Here is a 19830-nt window from a genome sequence, read left to right as displayed (position 1 = left end):
CAAAGTGAAATATTAAGTCCCCACAGGCATCTTAATTATTTTCATAAGTAAAAATACAACGGTCCAACTGTAATTTCGAATAAGTTCACCTCATAAAAAAATTCCATTCTTCCATTGGGCTTGAATTCAAGGCCCAAAAGTTTCACCACTCCCTTAGGCAGAGGTCTCTAGCGGATATCAGGGAACTACAGCTGCTACAACAATGACTGCTGTCTTGCGCCGACCGACGATGCGCAGTGTGAATGATTTTAGCGTTACTGCTCGATAAGTATAAGTAGGGCACCGGAGTTTTTGCTGCTGTCAGTCCAAAATTTACTGTTTGATCATGTTGAAATTGAGTGGAAAAGCTACTGCGGGGTGCATTCGCTGGTTAGTCCTTTAGCACATAAAGATTAAGTTGATGTTAATCTCCCTCAAGGTCGACCCTAAGTCCGTTTCTTATCTTTCCCATTGGAGATAGGGATTGATGTGTAGGTTTATTGAACTTGACCAATCCGATTAGTCATTGACATTTATGTCGATGACTGTTTACCTTTCAGTGCATGCTGAGCGTATTTATTGATCTGAAGCTCCAACCCCTACTCTTAGCTATAAATATTGTTATTTTTAATTCTTTCTCCTAAAAAGGGATTTCACGTTTTGAAAACATATCTGCCACAATATGCTCATTACAGGGTCAGCCTCCGTCGAGCAAGTTCTGTAGTGCCGAAACCGAAGTTGAAAAATTTAACTTTAAAAAATGAACCCGTGCTACGTAAGTTAAACTGCAAATGTTTCCTCATTGACTGACAAGAAGTCATGTTTTGAGTAAATGTTTCATTTTACCTAGAGTATCTGAAAGGCAGCAAAGAGAGGCAGGAATTAGAGGCGGCCCTTAAGCGAGTCGCAGCTACCTGTGAAGATGTGCCCATAGTTATAGGAAATGAAGAAATTAGAACTAAGGACGTTAGGTATCAAGTTATGGTTCGTATTAGTGCCAGAATGCGGGAGGAGTTTCACATTATGCATCGAGTGAGATGCATGTGTAACGGTGTTTTAACCAACGTTTTTCTTTTTTGTAGCCGCACGACCACAAGAAAAAAATTGCCAAGTTTCACTATGCGGATTCGGTGAGTACCAAAATCCACTAAGATAATTTCATTCTAAAGTTGAGAAGTAAGAAAACCTCATTTGCATTCCCTCTCACACAAGTAAACTTAAGTGTTCGGTACCGTTCACGCTTGATGATGATTTTATCTTCTTAAATTTGACACTTTTCTCTGTATGGTTTATAGTTTTAATTCTATTTGCGGGAACATTACAGAAAACGAATGAGGTCTTTGTTTTGTTATTTCCGCATTGCAGATGTTAACTTGATATTAAGTATTGATTAAAAGTCCTCTTGGGACCATAATACTGAGAAGTCCTGGAGATTCTACAGCTGTTCATGTAACGAAAATACATCTCTTGCCAATAGTTCGCTTACCGTTGAATTTGAGGACCTAGTATGAATTTTCTATTGTTTTTCTTTCGAAGTTTCACATAATCAATACAAGGTTTTCCATTATGTACCTCATGAGGGAGCGGTTAACAGATGGAATTTACACTATTTCAAATTAAGTAAATCCACCTTGCAAATGCATTTACAATGTATGATTCTTCCAAGTTTATATCCACATATTTAGAATGATTTATGGCGACTTTTTCTATAGTCATCAAGCTTTCAGATCAAATATATTTATCTAAATTGTGATGTTAGCTTCTTTTATTTTGTTGGATAAATAATGGTCGAAATCAGTAGTTTGCATTTGTAATCAATTGGAATAAATTATGTTCTAAATTTTCATCTGTCTCTGACCATACTGGATAGGACATAATTGATTTATTATTAACTTTCCTAGTTTTATTTTCAATTGGTTTTTTAGTGTTTGCCTTAAATCACTTCATGCAGTTGGCAAGAATGATCAACTTAACTTAAGTTTTAGGTAAAGTGGCAATGGTAGGGGTCAGTTTGCTTATATCCTTCGGTATTCATAATATTTAAGTAATGTATTGGGATTATTTTTTATTAATTCTGTTTTGTGTTCATGTGATTTTTTCCAGGATGTGCTAAAGAAAGCAATAAAGGTGGCCAGTGAGGCAAGGAAAGAATGGGACAAGGTGCCTCTTGAACAGAGAGTGGATATGTGGTTTAAGGCTGCAGATCTGATGGCCACGAAGTACCGCATGGACCTTAATGCCGCCACCATGCTAGGGCAATCGAAAACAACCGTGCAGGCTGAGATTGATTCAGCTGCGGAACTGATAGATTTTTTCAGGCAAGGATATCCTCTTTTTCAGTTTTCAATATTTTTTTTAGTCATTCCAATGTAATCCATGCCTCAGTGCCTTTACTTTGTATTGGCATCAACATTCGTACCACAAAATTCAATCATTCATGCAAAGAAGTAAGAAGTAGACATCCTATGCAGCTTCCATTCAAATTGGATTTACTAGGGGTAGTCAGATGACAACCGAACATCCACCATTACACACTGTCCGCTAAATGCTACCTTTTTGCACATCGACACTGCAATCGCTCTGGTAGGATAACTGCATAGTGACAACTCACAGGCACATGCAGTTGTTGTGTTATGTCCTTGTTGGTGCGTGGACAGGTGGTTGTAGTGAGAAGAGTTGGGGTTTATTTTGACTGCCCCTCATAATAAATTTGCTTGCATAAATAAATCAGTTTCTGGTGTCACTTGGTGGAAAATCTTCATATTGAGATTGAAATGAAACCACTTGGCTTTTCCACATAGTAAAATTCTTTATTTACTACCTAGGTTTTGTTATACCGTAACAACACCTAGGCAGTAAATAAAAAATTTTTCTACGTGGAAAAGCTGAGTGGTTTAATAACAATTCCAAATTTGCTCGCATTAAAGTCTCTTTGTGGTTTAAGTGATTGTTTGGAAATAATTTTTAAAATAGGTGTTTAACTATGTGGATGGTCTATTAAGATTCCTTCTTTTTAAATAAGTCAGTTCAAATTCCACCTTGCCTCTTGCCCTTTGGCATACAGCTCATTCATCAAGCCAATTCTCTGTGGTGTCATATGGTGGGGAGGTTTTGCTATATCTGAGGAGAGTCATTTGAATAAAGCAGTGGGGAATGGAAGAATTTAAAAGGCAGGAAGGCAAAGATTGAGGGCACAGATTAACTTCCTGATATTTATGCATTTTGTGAGGTGGACGATCATGTTACACTAGAAAACTTTCACCCTCAACGGGAAGTTTTATAGAACTTGGATTAGTGTAAATGTACATCAATACTCAATGAGAGTGTGTGACAATCTAATACCCACAAATTATCTCCCCTTTCCTCCGCTTATCTCTCATTCCACAATTTTTCATTGGTCTGGCTGATATAAATGAACTGTATAGTCAATGGTAATCCTCCTGTGAATATAGGTTTTGGACAGCCCTCAAACAAGTGTCATTTGGACTTCCTCTTTGTTTGACGTCCATCATTTCCTTCTGCGGTTCTTCGTACCTTCAACCACGTGCATGCCAACTAATGAGCCTGTGGGTGACCATTAAATATCACACAAACAGAAAATTAAGCATCCAGGAAAAAATGTCTCAATGGCCCCTTCAACAATATTATTCATGGCTTCAGCTTGCTGGCTTTTACGTGTCATTGATACAGTGGTCAATGACAAAAAGTCTTCTATGTGCCCAGGTCTCTTATGTTTGTTTAAAAAGGTAGAGACAATCAATTGCTCTGAAGATTGCATTTAAGTTCAGTTCACTAAATTGCATTTATTGACAGTGGTCTCCGTTTTAGATTCTAATTGATGAAGTCATTTGACTGAAATGCATTTTATCTCATGTGCAATACCCAAGATGTTCTTGCTTTCTTAAATGATGGAGTTGTATATTTATTTGCGGAACACAAATTACTGGCACAATCTAATAGTTCCTGACCAAGTACACTCAGCCAAATCTTATAAAGGTTAAATATATTATGGTAAAAATGTGGCTAATATTTCTATCTGAAACGCTTACGGCTGTTGAATACTGTAATAATGTGGTGTTCCAGACGGAGAGTTGTGCAGCTAAAATCACACTTTCTGTAAAAATATTGTAGGTTAAAATGGAGCATCCGAGTATTTTCGAGCACACTCAAAATAGTAGTTTCTCTAAGAATGTGATTTTAAATGCATAATGCATGGTTGTGTCCATGCCTTGATGAATCCTCAGCAAAATTGCTTCAATTTACACTCGCCGATCAGCCTGCAGTCTACTCATTAAGCATTCTCAAATATTTTGGGGAGAGTTTTCCATGACAGTCTGTAAAGACTCAACACCTAGTTCCATGGTGACTGCTGTTATGTGATCCATCCAGTTATTTATGAGGCTGAAACATCCGTGCCTTTCCAATGTGGAGTGATTTGCCTCTTTTTTTGTATAAATTCCCTGGTTCTAATTATTTCAATAATTTGTGTTCTCTGGTATAGAAGCTTGCTTCTACCATTGTGCTCAACACTGAAGTTTTGTTATCATTGTTTTATTTATCCCACTTGGTATAAACTCTCCATAGTAAATGGATACTTCTTATTTCTCTTTTTGGCCTCTCTGTTCTTCTGAAGGTGATAAATCTATCCATAATGGCCAGTCTGGAGAATGTGACGCTCTCCATAGGAGTGTATGACCGCAGAGACTATTGATATATTGGTCAGACCTGCCACTAAATGAAGATTGCCATTTCTGATAGTAAAGAAATACGCAAATAATGAGCCATCTCCGTCAGTAGTATGATGGTTTTAAGAATGCCTTGAACTCATCTTTGGCGAATTAATACAGTTAATTAAACAGTTAGCAAATAAATTTTTCCATTTGTCCCTTAAGATCTGCAAATGCATGGTGAATTTCATGTCTGCAGATAATGAACATCGCAAGGCTCTAGCAACTCTGCCATATTTTTCAAATGCTGTCTTATGAAACTGTTGCGTATCAGGGGATAAAGTTTACAGGGTTTGGATGTGTGTTTTGTGAGCTATCCAGTCATTAAATTTCATCTTTATGATGTACATTGCATAAGGACTTGAGCCATCATAATCATTCTTATGACACCTCTTGAAGTATTGAACAAAATAGTACCTCTTAGCCTTTCAGTCCTCTTCTGAACCTCTTGCATCTGACTCACTATTTTTGTCACGTTTTTATGAAGTATCATAATGTTTTCCTCTCACCTTTTTAGGTTTAATGCATATTTTGCCCACGAGTTGTTGAAATATGAGCCTATTAGTGAAAATCCCAAGGTCACCAAGAATTCCATGAGGTACCGTGGTCTTGAAGGATTTGTTGCTGCGGTGGCCCCGTTCAATTTCACGGCTATCGGAGGAAACTTGGCTTACACTCCAGCGCTCATGGTGAGTTTTTATATCTTCGTGTGGTGTATCGGTGAAATGAGTAAGATGTGCGGTAGATTTTATGATCCCTTGTGAAAGCAGATGTGTACTTATGTGTAAGCGCTCGCAGTTCAATGAGGGTCTTGATTTTTCCCTTAACTTTGATAGGCACATGTTGGATTAATCCTTTTTGTTTTATGTTTGCATAGACAGCTGTGTTGTTATTTGGTAGGAAAAAAACCATTGGTGTCAAAATATCTATAAATGATGAATTATAGTATTCTAATTACTTATAGGAGAGATGACATATGTAATTAAAATATGTAGGATTCTTGTTTATCACTATTTTGCCGAAACAATCAGATACACTGTTAAAAGAGTTTTAAGAATAGATATAGCTGACATTAACCAATTGGATTAGTAATATGAAGTAATTGGAAAGACAACATTTGAAAAGTACCATTATAGTGCACAGAGATCTTCGATTTTCCATGAAGCAGTTTAGAAGAGACATGGATTCATTTTCAACTGCCTGGTTATGGTCTGAAATATTTAGTTTACTTTCCATTAGTATTCCAAGAACCTTTAGAGAGGACCCAAGGTTAAGTAGCGTGTAATTAAAGGTGTGGCCGAAGTGAGAGGGGATTTTTTATGTAGATTGACATAGCACTGAAGGGTTAGTTTCCAGAAATTTAACCATTTTTAGATCCTAATTTGAAGATCTTAACTGTCTGCAGCACACATATAAAAATTTAAATATGTTGCAGTTTTCAGATTACATTTCCTGAATCCAATTTTATGTATTGTGACAGGGCATCTCATGTAACCCCCTGCCAAGGGTCACAATGCATGCCCTGCAATTAAGCCGATAGGGAAAGGGGGGGGGGCACTGCTCTAACACTGCTTGGTGGTAAGAAGTGCTATAGCTGCTGGAAATCTATTTTGGTGTTGAGTCGTTAGTGAAATTCTTACTCCAAAGGATATGCGCATGTGTGTTTGATGATCACACATATGTGAATTGTGTCCGTGCATGGCAAAAAATTCTTTATTGTGCAACGTTGCCATTACTGTTTAGGCAATAATCCATCAAGGCAGTGGTGCCCCATCATTAAAGATGAGCAGTAGAGTAGTAGTATTTAGGGGAGGCGACCGACGGCTGAGGTCATTTGTGCCATAGGGGATTGATAGGAAAGGATGAAGGGTGGAGAGGAACCCGGCGTTGCCATTAGCCTACTCTTAACAAAAGGCACCAAGGGGTCCGCAGCTTAACGTCCCATCCGACGGACGCCGTACTCACTCAAAGTGCTCTCCACAAAGCACCTCAACTAGGGATCAAGATACCTCTGAAAATAGTCAACACCGCCGGGATTTGAATCGGGCCCTCTTGGTCGGAAGCCAGTACGATAGCCTCCTCACCATCTTGATCCCACGTGCAGTAGAGTTCATGATGTTTAGTTGAGAGCAGGATGATGATAATTGCCAGCAAAAGTGAATGGCGTAGGAAAAGTGAATGACAAGATAGTGTGGGAAAAGGGTACACTCAGGTTCCTCTTCTCTTACAGGAATATTGAGTTGCAGTAGTAGTAACTTTAGGGAAGGCAAGGACAGCTGAAGTCATTTGCGCCATTAGGGATGTAGTAAACAATTCTGATGCGACCTCGAGTGATGAGACTTAATGACATGGGAATTTTGAGGGTTTCTCCCATTTGATTATACATACAAATGTATATCATCCATAACTGAGTTTTATAAGTACTAGGTATTAGAAGCGATGTGGTTGTGTCTGCTAACTGTATGGTACATTTCAAATTATTTCAAAAGTTATAACAAGTATTCTAAAGATGGCAAATAAAATTATTCGATTTATCTCTTGCAAAATGAAAGTTATTGCTTAATATTTTGCACATTGTAAAGATGCCGTGGCTGTAATAGCTTTTTTTGGATTTAATGCCATATACTTAATTTGCAAACCATACTACCCCAGGATGAGAAAAATGGAAAGATGTAAAGATTGATTGAAGAAAGATTGAAGGGAGAACGTTCTTCAGACTTGGAAGGTAGAGAAATAGGATCAGCATGTTGGATGGAATAAAGAAGGGGGGAAGTATGAGGAATTAAAGAGGGGTTCATTGCATTGTCTAATGTCAGGTTTCATCTTGTTGAGAGAGGCTAAGAAATGTAGGAGTGCACAGTCTGCATCCATTGAAAAAGTTCTCCCTCATACTCTGGACGACCAAATAATAATAATAAAGCTAGCCAAACATATTTTCAGATTAATGCTATAGGTATTGCTCTTTAATTGCTCTACCTCAAGAAGGAAATTCTCTTTAAAATTCGGCATGGTTAAGTTTGTTACACCTATGTAAAATACTTTAAGAATACTATTATGTGTTCTTTCTTTATTTTATGGTTTGGAACATTCAGTTAGCTATGTGTTTCCAGCTTGCTTGAGAATCCTGTCATTGTTAAATAATTATTGTGAATATGTTTTTCTCGAAAAAAATGTTTGACTTTTGGTCTTGAAATGTTAAACAAAAAAATGAATATATATGTGATCCAAATCCTATGACCGCCTTCAGTATAATTATCTTCCACAATGATTGCTAATGAGTGATGTCTTTCTCTTCAGGGGAATGGAGTTCTGTGGAAACCCTCTGACACGGCGATCCTGTCGTGTTATACTATTTTCAAGGTCATGAAGGAAGTTGGATTCCCAGCTGGGGTCGTAAATTTTGTGCCAGCTGATGGACCAGTGTTTGGTGACACAATCACGGACTCTCCACTCCTTGCTGGCATTAACTTCACAGGATCTGTACCGTGAGTCAAGGGATAACCGTGGTTGTTCTGTTACGCTGTGAGATATTAGCTGTTAAGGCTCTGTTACATGTATGGTACAATGCAAAGTGTGTGTCTCAAGGTGTTTAGTAAGTCTCAATTTGCTCCTCTTCTAGCCTATGACACATAGTTCATTCATGGTTAATTTGATTCGAGACTTTTGTTGCCTTGCAGGACGTTTCTAAGGCTGTGGAGTCAAGTGGGGCAAAAAATTGCAAAGTATGCCAATTTCCCACGGTTGATAGGGGAGTGCGGAGGCAAAAATTATCATTTTGTCCATCCGTCAGCTGATGCCGAGACTGTGGTTTACGGCACCATTCGTTCCTCATTTGAATTTTGTGGCCAGAAGTGCTCTGCCTGCTCACGAATGTATGTCCCCCGTTCGCTCTGGCCATCGGTATGTATACTTTCAATAATTCTGGACAAGGGTGTGTGAGATTTTGACACTCTGCTCCCCGTATTCAATGCATATGGTAAATAGTTATATTTTTTCCCATTGAACTGTTTAGTCAATATTCCTTGTTCAGTAGTGAAGGAAATCGAGATAGGAAAGTGGCAACGCAATTCGCATTATACATTAAATATAATTTATTGATCGACTAATTTCAATATTCTTGTAGTATCTTCAGCAATAATGGTGCATGACACAGATACACATATCTTTATAGTTAGTCCAGATGTGAGGGCGGGTGGGGGGTCAGGTTTTATGACCCAGTTATGAGTGACCATAATGCCTGACCTCAAAATTCTTATCTCTCCCCCCCTTGAGTGATTCAGCGGTCATTTTGAATCAAATCTTCGACGAGTTACTGATCTGTTTATAGTCTGTGGCAGTGATCGGATGTCTGCTGCATGTTTCATCAACAATGGCTTTTCCTGGCTCGCAACCACGGAATTTTACTACCCATTGATTTGCGGTAGACCTATCAACAGCATCGTCACCATAAACAGCCTTTAAAAGACGATGAATTTCAGTAGGAGTCATTTTTTCAGTGGTTAAATATTCGATAGCAACACGCTGTTTAAATCGCGTTGACACAGCACTAGAACACGTCTATATACTTCCACTTCTCAAAATACACTGGATGAGTGAAACAACCTCAAACCTGTGAATGTATGTTGAGGGGGAATGTTACTTCCACTTGCCACCAGGAGTGCTTCTGAAGGTCATTTTGTTTGTTGTCTACAAGCATGTGTGCATTAGTTTTCAGCTTAATGTCGTATAACCTCTAAAAATAAGCTGCTATAATTCAAGCGATGTAATTAGAGTACTTGAATTTCATTTGAAACAGTATAACAGTTGTAACTGACCTTAGTTTAATAAGTGTGTATTGCACTATGGTGTTACATCACCTTAAAAGATTGGAACATAATAAAATGCCATAAAAATGACGCGTAAGCTGGATATTCTGTATGAAGTGGACTTTAATGTGGGGTTTGTGGCGAGGAAGGAATGTTCACATTTCAAATCTGAGCTCAGTCCATACTTTAAGGAATAAATGGAAACAGTACTTTTTTCATTAAATGTGCATTCACATCACTATTTCTTCAGATACATTATTATATTCCTCAGACTAAGATAAGTAGTCCGTCAGTAGACAAGTTTAGTAATCACATTCATTGTGACAAGCATAATAGTGAGCAAGTGAAATATGTACTATCATTCGTTGGGTGTCTTAAAGGTTTGCAAACCATTGAAAGATACTACGGAGAAAAACACTTGCATTATTAATTAATGATGATTGTTATTTTCTTTAAATTTAATACAAATCTGTTATTGCTGCATAAGAAATTGTAGTTTGTAAGTATTGTCAAGACACTTTTTGTTTGCTTTTGATTGTAAATGTTTGAATAAGCAAATTGAAGATTTTAAGGTAAAATAAGACTTAAAGTAAATGTGTTTTCCTGACCATTCTTTTATGTGTATTTCTCTCTGTTAAATAAGAATTCATCTTCACTAAGGCTTGTCTACTTCTGAAAACCTTATTGTGCTCTTCCTATTTGTTCAAATCCTGATTAAAAGCAGGCTCTAGGGTCTTCATCAGGAGTTTTTTGATTGAGCAACCAATAATCCTCTTGTAATCTTGTAGTGTTTTTGAGTATAGTATCAAGTTCCAGCTTTTTAATTTATATTTTTGAGTCTAGCTTATAGTGTCATAACACACATCAAACGCTGGAATCAAAATAAAAGAAACCATTTAGGAATTTTACATCACCCATTTGGCAGGCAAGGTTAAGCAATCTCAATTTTTTATATGGTGAATAAATCTTCATATTATTGTGTGATTAAAATTAATATATCCTATGTACATTATATATTATCCCTTAAAACCTTAATATAATTAATATATGAAGCAAAATTTTCTGAGATGCTACTTTAGAAAACGTTAAGAATGCACTTTGTGAGCATATATACAGGAGATTTACTAGCTATTTTCATTTTTAATTCTGATACAATTGTTAAATCAGAATAAATCCATTTTGGATTCTATTTTATTAAATGATATTCATATTGAATGTGGTTTGATAATAATACATACTCTTCAAAAAGGAAATTCTAATTTCCTGACTCAGGCTATAGTATCCTGATTTGTGTATTTTTCTTGTTGGTATGTCTATCATGAATCTATAGTGTGGTTGGTTGATTAACCTGTGTGTATTTTTTTAAAGATGTGAATAATTTAATGAGCAATCTAAACCCTCCCTGTGAACTATTAACATTGACTTGCTGTAGGAACTTGTTCATTTTGATAACTCCAAGAGAGAGAAGTGACAAGTTACATGAAACGTCATATTCAAAAGGATAATAAAACTGGGAGAGCAGTTGAGGAAATGGAATGTTTTAATCAGGTTGGCAAGGAAGGAGTGTCAGCAGGCCATGGAAATAATTATGATTTAGGAAAGGGACACTGGTACTTTTGAAGAAAAATGGAAACTTATAAAAAAGGGATATCAAAAGCCAAAGTGAAGCTATAAATAGGATATGTAAATGGGAAAAGGCTAAGTAACCCATGTGGATAAGATTATTAGAAAGATAGATGAGAGAGGAAAATGGTTTAATGTAAATACAGTGTTAGGCAGAAGGAAGTATTAAGAGTTTAGTAATAAACTGAGCTGGTAAACAATTAAGAGTAATAGATGCAGGGTGGAAGATGCAATTTGATTACATGGGAAGTACAAAGAAAGGGTAAAAATTGATGCCCTGTACAGAGAAGTCAAAACCCTTTGAGGAAGTAAGTAGGGATAACAATTGCAAACAATCAAAGATAAGTTAGGTAAAATATTAGTTAAACCAATAAAGATTCAAAAGAGTTGGAAGTAATATATAGATGAACCCTATGGTAAAGAAATTAGACTAGCAACTCCACCCAAAGGGCCTGGGTTCAAATCCTGGTAGATCTTTTTTAGTGGTATCCTGATCCCTACTTGAGGTGCCCTGTGGAGAACTTTTTATGTGAGTATGCAGTCCATTGGATGGGACATTAAGCTGTGGACCCCTTGGCACCTTTCGTTAAGAGTAGGTTAATGCCAACACTGAGTTTCTCTCCACCCTTGCTGTATTCCCATCCAGCCCTATTGGTGCAAAACACTACAGCTGTTGATTTCCTCCCATAAAACTACTACTACTTCTAGGATAGCTTAGGTTTTGGCTTACTTGATGACAAGAGAGAACTGTTATTGATGGAATTGAAATCAAATAGGCCATGGGGTACACAACATTCCCACGGTGCTACCTAAAGGTTTACTTAAATGTGGGAGGAAGATTTTTTATGGAATGAGTCATTTCATTAATGAGGGAGGAATATGGGCATAAGATTTCATTAGATCAGTGTTAATTCCCATTCCAAAAATGGGAAATGCTGCAAAATGTGAGAACTGCTGAAAAATAGGCTTGATTTCTCTTGCAGCTTAATTGGTACTTTGGTGCTTGGGATCATCATTTAAAGGATGGAGAGCTGGGAAAAATATTACTTAGGGGATGATCAGTTTGGGTTCAGAAAGTGGAGATGCACGCATGATGCCAATGTAATAATAAAGCCCCAAATTGAGAGGAAAATAGAATACAATCAGGATGTATTTCTCTGTTTCATAGATTTTGAAAAGGCATGCAATAGAATGAATTGGGGAAAACAAATGAATATATTGCAGAAAATAAGGATAGATTGGAGGGATAGGAGACTAATTTGCAACCTGTACATGTCTCAGACTGCTCAGCTTACCCCTTCTCTCTGACAAGCAATCATAAGGAGGAAGAAACATTGAAATGGGAGGGCAAAAACTAGTGCATGGTTGATTGTGGATGGGATGTTAAAGAATCTGGTAGAGGGGAGGCTGTTAGGCAAACTTGGAATTGGGAAGGAAGGGATAGAAACTTGGACAGAATGAAGGGTAAGGTCAAAAATATAGGGAATTGAAGTAGGTTTCATTATTGTGTGGAATGTAAGGTTGTGATTTGTAAGGATAAGTAATGAAATTTATTGTTGTGTAGGCTTTGTCCATCCAGAAACCAAATCTTAAAGGGTAGGATACCAATAATTATTATCCATTTTAGCTCTTTTCCAAATGTTTCTGCATTTCATTGTAAGAAACTATTGCCAAAGTAATTTTGGTTATTGGAGTCAGTAAAGTAGTTTTATAAAGAAAGCCATGCCACGTTTGTGAGAGGTTATGTGTGAATTGTTGTTTTCACTTTCAAGACCACATTTTTATGAAACCCTCTCAACAAATGCCTTGCGTCCTTGTTTTTACAGGTGAAGGAAGGTTTGCTGCGCGAAAGGGACAAACTGAAAGTTGGACCACCGACTGAGTATGACTCATTCATGGCTGCTGTGATCGATGACAAGGCATTTGAGAGAATCAAGGGATACATAGAGTACGCCAAGAATTCGCAGGGATGTAAAATACTCGGGGGAGGGCAGTACGACAACAGGTGAGTGTGTGTCCGTCATGTAAGGGCATCATCTGTTTGGTGCTCTATCTCTCTCTCTCTGAGTTGGTCGTCAAGGAGATATGCAGCAAGCACCCTTCCCCCCTCCCTTGGAACCACCCTCCGATCACCATCCCCCTCCCCCTAGGCAGGGGTACTTCATTCAACCCACGATTATCGAGGTGAACGACCCCAAGGACAGGCTGATGTCGGAGGAGATCTTCGGGCCCGTGCTGACCATTTATGTGTACGAGGATGCCAAGTTGAATGACGCCATCAAACTGCTGAAGACCACCTCCCCCTTTGGACTGACGGGTGCCGTCTTCGCCCAGGATGAGTGAGTGTTTTTTTTTCTATCGTCATTCTTCATTGAGGGTCCCCGTCTCAATGATTTGCTTGGCATCACTTCAGTCATATTTTTAGATTTGGCTCTTTTACGCATAGGTAATTGTGCAGACGCTATTAGTCTTCTAATACCAGAAATCAAATTTTTCTGTCATAAATTTCATGGGAATAACTAAGAAGGAAATCGCAGGGCATTGATTTGCTTGTTGGCTATAATTTTGCATCTATTTTTATTTACTACTTCAGCTCTACATGTAATCATCATTGTGATTTTAACCATGATCAACGTATGTATGTAGACTATATAAAGTACCAAAGCATATGTGGGTTGTATGATAACTCCCTGCAATAAGATTGGAAAACAAACTGTTTTGAGTAGTTTGTTTTTCATTTTTCGAAGTTATCTTTTTTTTTAGCTCAATACACTTTTCCCATTGTTTCTCTAACTTTTTTAAGCAATCCAAAAAGTAGGATTGTGGAAGCCCCTCAAAATAGACGTCTGTCTTGGTGATGACTTCCTCATGCGATGTGAATCGGTCTCCTCCGAGCCATTTTTTTCAGGTTTGGAAATAAAAAAATGGAAGATAATTTTTCCTGGCGAATGATTTTTACACTTTGGAAGTTTTGCATTTGAATGCACATTACTGGATGAGTCAGTAAAGTTAGAACTGTGCCAGCATCTCCGACACTTCTCTGAACTTATAGACAGTTTGGCTCAGGCTTAACATGTGTTAGCGAACTCAGAGTGAGATTTTGGTTAAGGCAGCTCCATAATATTCAATGTCCTCCACTTCTTTGGGTAATGTTTGTAGTCCTAATCAAGAGTTAAATGAGTATTATTGGGCTTGCAAGTACATTTTAAAACACATTTATCTAATGTGTCTTTTGTTGTTCTACAGGGAATTCCAGCGTAGAGTGTTGGACGACTTTAAAATGACGGCTGGGAACTTCTACTTGAATGACAAGTCAACAGGTTCTGTGGTGGGGCAGCAACCCTTTGGTGGAGGCAGGAGTTCTGGTGAGTCCTCCTCAGAAGCATCAATTGTTGTATTTCGATAGAAACATCCTGAACTACCTTTTGGATCTGAATAAGGTGTAAGGCAGTAGGAGATCTAAGAAATGGATTTTAATTTATGAAGAAAAATAAATGTATTAACTTTCCTCCTACATGGAAAGTTGAGGAGCATGTTGAATTTGAAACTAATCGCTCCAATTTTGAGACCACATCGCAACATGCTGGACGTGGATAATTTTTTAATAGGAGGAATGCAGATGTTCAAAATTAGTTTTGGTCTAATACATAACTTATTTTGAATGTTATTGAAAACATATATATATATATGTATATATATATATGTATGTATATATATATATATATATATATATATATATATATATATATATATATATATATATATATATATATATATATATATATATATATATTCCCAATGGAAATGATGGCTTCTATGCCACCCTGTTCTGAGTTGAGGGGAATTACTCTTTTTTTTATTAATTAGATTTTTTTTAAATTTCATGCTCCGACATTGTCTGCTTGAATGGCCAACCTGGCTTTCATTTTAAATCATAGGTTGGAGTGAGAAATGCTGGCAAAAATAATATCATATGAGCCTTTTTCTTTTAAATCATTTGAATTTCCCTCTATTTTTCTGATTACTCAAACTTTAGGAGTCTGAAGATGCACTTAATGCAGTTAATCCATCATTGATAATGCATTAGACTACCCAAAGCACAAAAGTCACTCTATGAAATCACAGTTCTCCCGCAGAATCCTGGAAGTCCCATTTTATATTTTACTTAATTAAAATTTAAATCAGATGCATTTACATTGGTAGATCTGGCCAAATATACGTTTTTATTATTGCTATGAGTATTTGGCTGGTTAAGGTAGGTTTTGGATTGTTACAGTCTTTACAATGGTACATCGATACCTATTTTCACCTTTCCTTAAAAAAATAATACCTGGCATTTAATGACAATATATATGACTAACCATAATATAATCTGACATTTTCCAAGTCACCTGGCTTTATCCATCTATATCCGTGCCTTTTGTGGTGTCTAAACCAAGTGTTGGTGATGACTAACCCCTGTCTCCTGCAGAACTGTGTACTGCTTTCTCCCCTCGGTAATTCCTCGTACCTAAACAGTAGTCCCCAAACCCATCATCATCTCTTCCTTTGCCTACCATCGCATTCCAATCCCCCATCACTATCAAATGCTTCCCTCCAGGAACATACACAATTATGTCCTCAAACTGATTGTATGTCCTATCGACCTCTTCCTCCTTATGGTTGCTCGGTGGCATGTATACCTGAACAATGACCATGTTCATCAGTTCTGCTTGTACCTCTACCATCCTTGTACTCTCTACCATCCTCTGCTTGTACCTCTAACATGTATATTCCATCAGTTGCTTGCTCTATGTTGATAATGCTTCTTCCTACCATTGTGTACAGTCTCATGCCACCCCTCAATTACCTTCCTCCCTTAAATTTTTTTTCCTCTATTACTATCGCCCCAGCTCCAAAGAACGGTTTGTTGGTTCAATTGAATCAAAATTTTTCCCTCCCATCTCTCTTTATTCTTTCCTTTTTCTGGATATTTACATTAGTATTCTTTTCACATCTGCCGTGAAATTGCAAGACATATACCATATTTTTTTGGGTGTAAAAGTGCGTGATGCTTGTCTTATCATCCAAAATTTGCATGTTGATACCCTTAGCAAAAATCCTCTCATCACCATTTCCCCTTTTAAGGGAGTATATTTTGTATGCATCCTGACAAATTGTTTCTCTCCCCGTGAAGGCACAAACGACAAGGCTGGCGGGCCACACTATGTGCTACGATGGACTTCACCGCAAGCAATTAAGGAGACCTTCGTCCCTCTCAGAGACTGGAAATACCCCTACATGGAGAACTGAATCTTGTAAAACAAAGCATTTATTTGAAGTCTGTGGCATTGTTGTTATGTGTGATATACAGCCGTGGATCTGTATATGATTCGGGAGGAGTGTGTGAAATGGTGCCTTAAGCTGAAGCTCTAATCGCTTCATGTGTGACCAGGAAGGCAATATGTAAAGTAAAATAATATAATCCTTGGACCCCTACATCAATTTCACTCTAAAAAAAAAATGTTGAATAGTATTCGAAACCAGATTTCTAGTTCAGTACAGAAGCTTTTATTGAATGGAAACCTTGATATCTGAATGTTGATATATTACTAAAATTGTAAATAGTGGTGATAATCATTGTGCAAAAAACCTATTCAAAAAAGTATTGCCCAACGGTTTAAAAACATTAGTAGGCCAATTACAGTGTAATTTGTTGAAAATAAAGGGGTCATTTTTATCGTACAACTTTTTAGACTTCAGTATTTTTACTTTGACGGTTACTGTTGAACAAAGTGAGCTTACTGCATACCTTGTTTGTAGTTCCTCGGGAGTATTAATGACAATAATATCTATTTTTGATTTTTCTATATTGTTGCTATTTATTAACTTGTGTTTACAAATTTTGATAATTGGTAAAAGATCCAATATGGTTGGCGACCACTTACCTAATTTAGGAATCATAATCACTTAGAAACAAGGTAAGCTTGTTATTTCTGATTCATATATTGCTTCAGAATTTTATAAAAATATTATTTTGTCATTTCTCTGTAATAATTGATTCCATAGATAGAGCAATACTGGTCGCAGTGTGTTTTTAAAATTATTACATGCTCCCTCTGAACTTTTCCCTCCCGTAAATATAAATTGTTAAGATTTGGTCACTCTTTTGTCCATAATAAAAGTTTTAATAAAATTATGTTTTGTCGTTTTTGGAGATTATTGAGGATACTTTGTTCTCGCCAAACCATTGAAACCAACTCCAAACTTGGCATGTGATGTAGCTGGGATCAACTTTGTGGTATGGAAGAGGTTATCGTGCCAAGGAAATCGTCCATTAGGAATGGTTGACGGGGGAAATTTGTTGTCACGGGGCTGAGTAGAGGGTGCTGTACCTTGAATCCTTATCTCTTCACCTAAAAAAGAGTCACATTCTTTTGTTATAATCCAACGGGTTGCCAATGTATTAGCGTTACTGAATGTGTCGAGATCAAATTCCTGTATGAGCACACTTGAGTCTCTCAAAATCACAGATATCCTGGAATATCCTTTTTCCTATAACCAATTTTAAATCAACTGTACTGCTGTGTTCATTAAATATGCAAACTCAGGCCATAAAAATTTTATTTTGCAAAATTTAGACAGCATCACTTTTGTCCTCTCCATTCGTTGCTATGCACTAATTCGATCTTCTTTTCCACTGTTTAAAGCACCCTTGTAAGTCCTCGGCAGTTAAGCTGAATGATGTATTTATTTATTTTAGTACCCTGCAAGCTACCACTAGGGTGTGAATACACACCAGACTAATTTTGATCCAAAATACTTCTTCCTCTAGCCCGGTCGGACATTGTTCTTCTGATCTGTTATCATTCGTGAGAAAAATCGCATCTTAAATCTATCTGTTCTACACTTGATCTCTCTAATTTTAGTAAAATGATCTCTCCTACCTTAGTACAATGGGGTAATAATATATTTCCAACATAATTGCTAAAGAAATGCCCTTCGGCTAGAGGAAGAAGTATTTTGGATCAAAATTAGTCTGATGTGTATTCACACCCTAGCGGTAGCTTACGACGACGACATGCCTTGCCGTTTTTTAAGTGGCTTTATTTTTCAGAGGTCGCCTAGTTGGGCTTAGGCTCTGTGTCACAATATTTAGTTCCTATGTATTCCTTGAGCACCACCAGCGTCGTTGTATTTCCCTCTTTTTATTTATTTAATTATTTTTTCGTATTGTCTAGGAGTTAAACATTATTTGGTATCTTATATTTGTCACAGGGGCCTATTGTATTTTAGTGGTAGCTTGCAGGGTACTAAAATAAATAAATACATCTGTCTCCTCATCATTTTCTCACTTAGTTCTTCATACTTTCAACCACACTTCATGCCATTCAAAGAAAAATTCTCACCTTTTCCTCACGAATGGCTTTAATGCAAAATAGGAATAAAAGAGGCCCAATGACATCCCTGGGGAATGCCTGAAGTAACTTCTACTGCATTTGAGCTAACTCCATCTATGACCACTCTTCGTACCAACCTTTGGTTGAATGAAGTCCATATAAAATACAGGAACTGTTCACTGAAGATAGATCGTAGATTTTCTTACCTGGCATAGTTTATTTTGTAATAGTTTATGCTATGTTTTAAACTTGATGTGTAATCTACAACTTATTATGTACCAAGGTACATAAGTTTGACTCCAGTATCACATCAGTGGCAGTCATTGCAAGTTGAAACTTTTTCAGTTCACCTTTGCCTGTATCTGATGATGAAAATGCCTCCAAAGAAGGTAATTCTTCACATTCGGGATCAGCAAAAAGTCACATGTAGTTTTGTCTGGTCCACTGGGAGAAAGAGGATTCATGTTGAGGTTTGTGTTGTTTTTGTGGAACCTACTAGCCACAGACACGTCTCAATATCAAATTCTCAGGTAACGTCGTGTAAGTGGTACCCAATGAAATTTCCAATAGTAAGCTTTCTTAAGGTTATTCTTTGACCTTCGGAGTTAATATTTGGCTCTTCAATTACAGTAATTGGAATTCTGGATCCAACTCCCTTTAAATTGCCCCGTCTCTATACATTTTAAACCATCTTCATCACGATTTCGCTTAACCCACCGCGCACAAATACATGGCACTTGAAATTTTTCTAATGCCAATGTATGGCCTAATAAAATTCTCTGTAAGTGTGCTAAACATTCTTCAATGGTCAATGGACTTATTCTCTACTGATGGCAGCTGTTGCTAATAGCTCAAGTTTGCCATTTGCGGTACATCTTCATGAAATGGCATCAAAAGCTATTCTGCATAAGATGCTGTTGCCATTTCTGGATGTGAACTAACTTACAAATTAGTATCAGGCTACGGAGGTAGTTGTGATTGGCAGAGCTGAAATGGCATCAACAAATGCATTCCAATGTGCTTATCATTGGTCTTTATCGTCATGGAAAAGATAAATTGAGCTTCTTATGGCCTCTTTTTATACTGGCAATTTTAAGTAATCTACCAGTAAAGGTAAGTTTTGGATCGAAAGGACTACTAAATAAATATTTTGTGATTCCTAACAAAATACGAAATCCAGTATCCTACCCTACGTCAGGTCCCTCTTCATCTCTGAGTACTTTCTTCCTCCCTTCATCCCATCCAACATCCCAATCCTGTCCCTGCCATTTCCTCGTTTACCTAACATTCTACCCTCTATTTGTCTTCAAGATCCCA

The 19830-nt window shown here is 37.2% G+C and overlaps 1 protein-coding gene across 1 annotated transcript; it reads left to right on the top strand.

Moving 5' to 3' along the window:
- The first annotated feature begins 201 nt into the window (after positions 1-201).
- On the top strand, positions 202-17312 carry P5CDh1 (delta-1-Pyrroline-5-carboxylate dehydrogenase 1). Its single transcript, XM_071598295.1, has 12 exons — positions 202-369; positions 675-754; positions 830-963; positions 1062-1109; positions 2083-2297; positions 5224-5395; positions 8004-8191; positions 8384-8606; positions 12961-13139; positions 13285-13473; positions 14381-14499; positions 16311-17312. Exons 1-12 carry the CDS (start codon positions 326-328, stop codon positions 16424-16426), a joined length of 1707 nt encoding a protein of 568 aa, XP_071454396.1. The 5' UTR covers positions 202-325; the 3' UTR covers positions 16427-17312.
- The last annotated feature ends 2518 nt before the right edge of the window (positions 17313-19830 follow it).

The sequence above is a fragment of the Hetaerina americana genome, unplaced genomic scaffold (genome assembly GCF_022747635.1).
Source record: "Hetaerina americana unplaced genomic scaffold, ioHetAmer1.1.p SCAF_95, whole genome shotgun sequence".
NCBI classification, from domain to species: domain Eukaryota; kingdom Metazoa; phylum Arthropoda; class Insecta; order Odonata; family Calopterygidae; genus Hetaerina; species Hetaerina americana.
The sequence above is the reverse complement of the archived record's forward strand: the minus strand, read 5'-3'. Positions and strand labels throughout refer to the sequence as shown.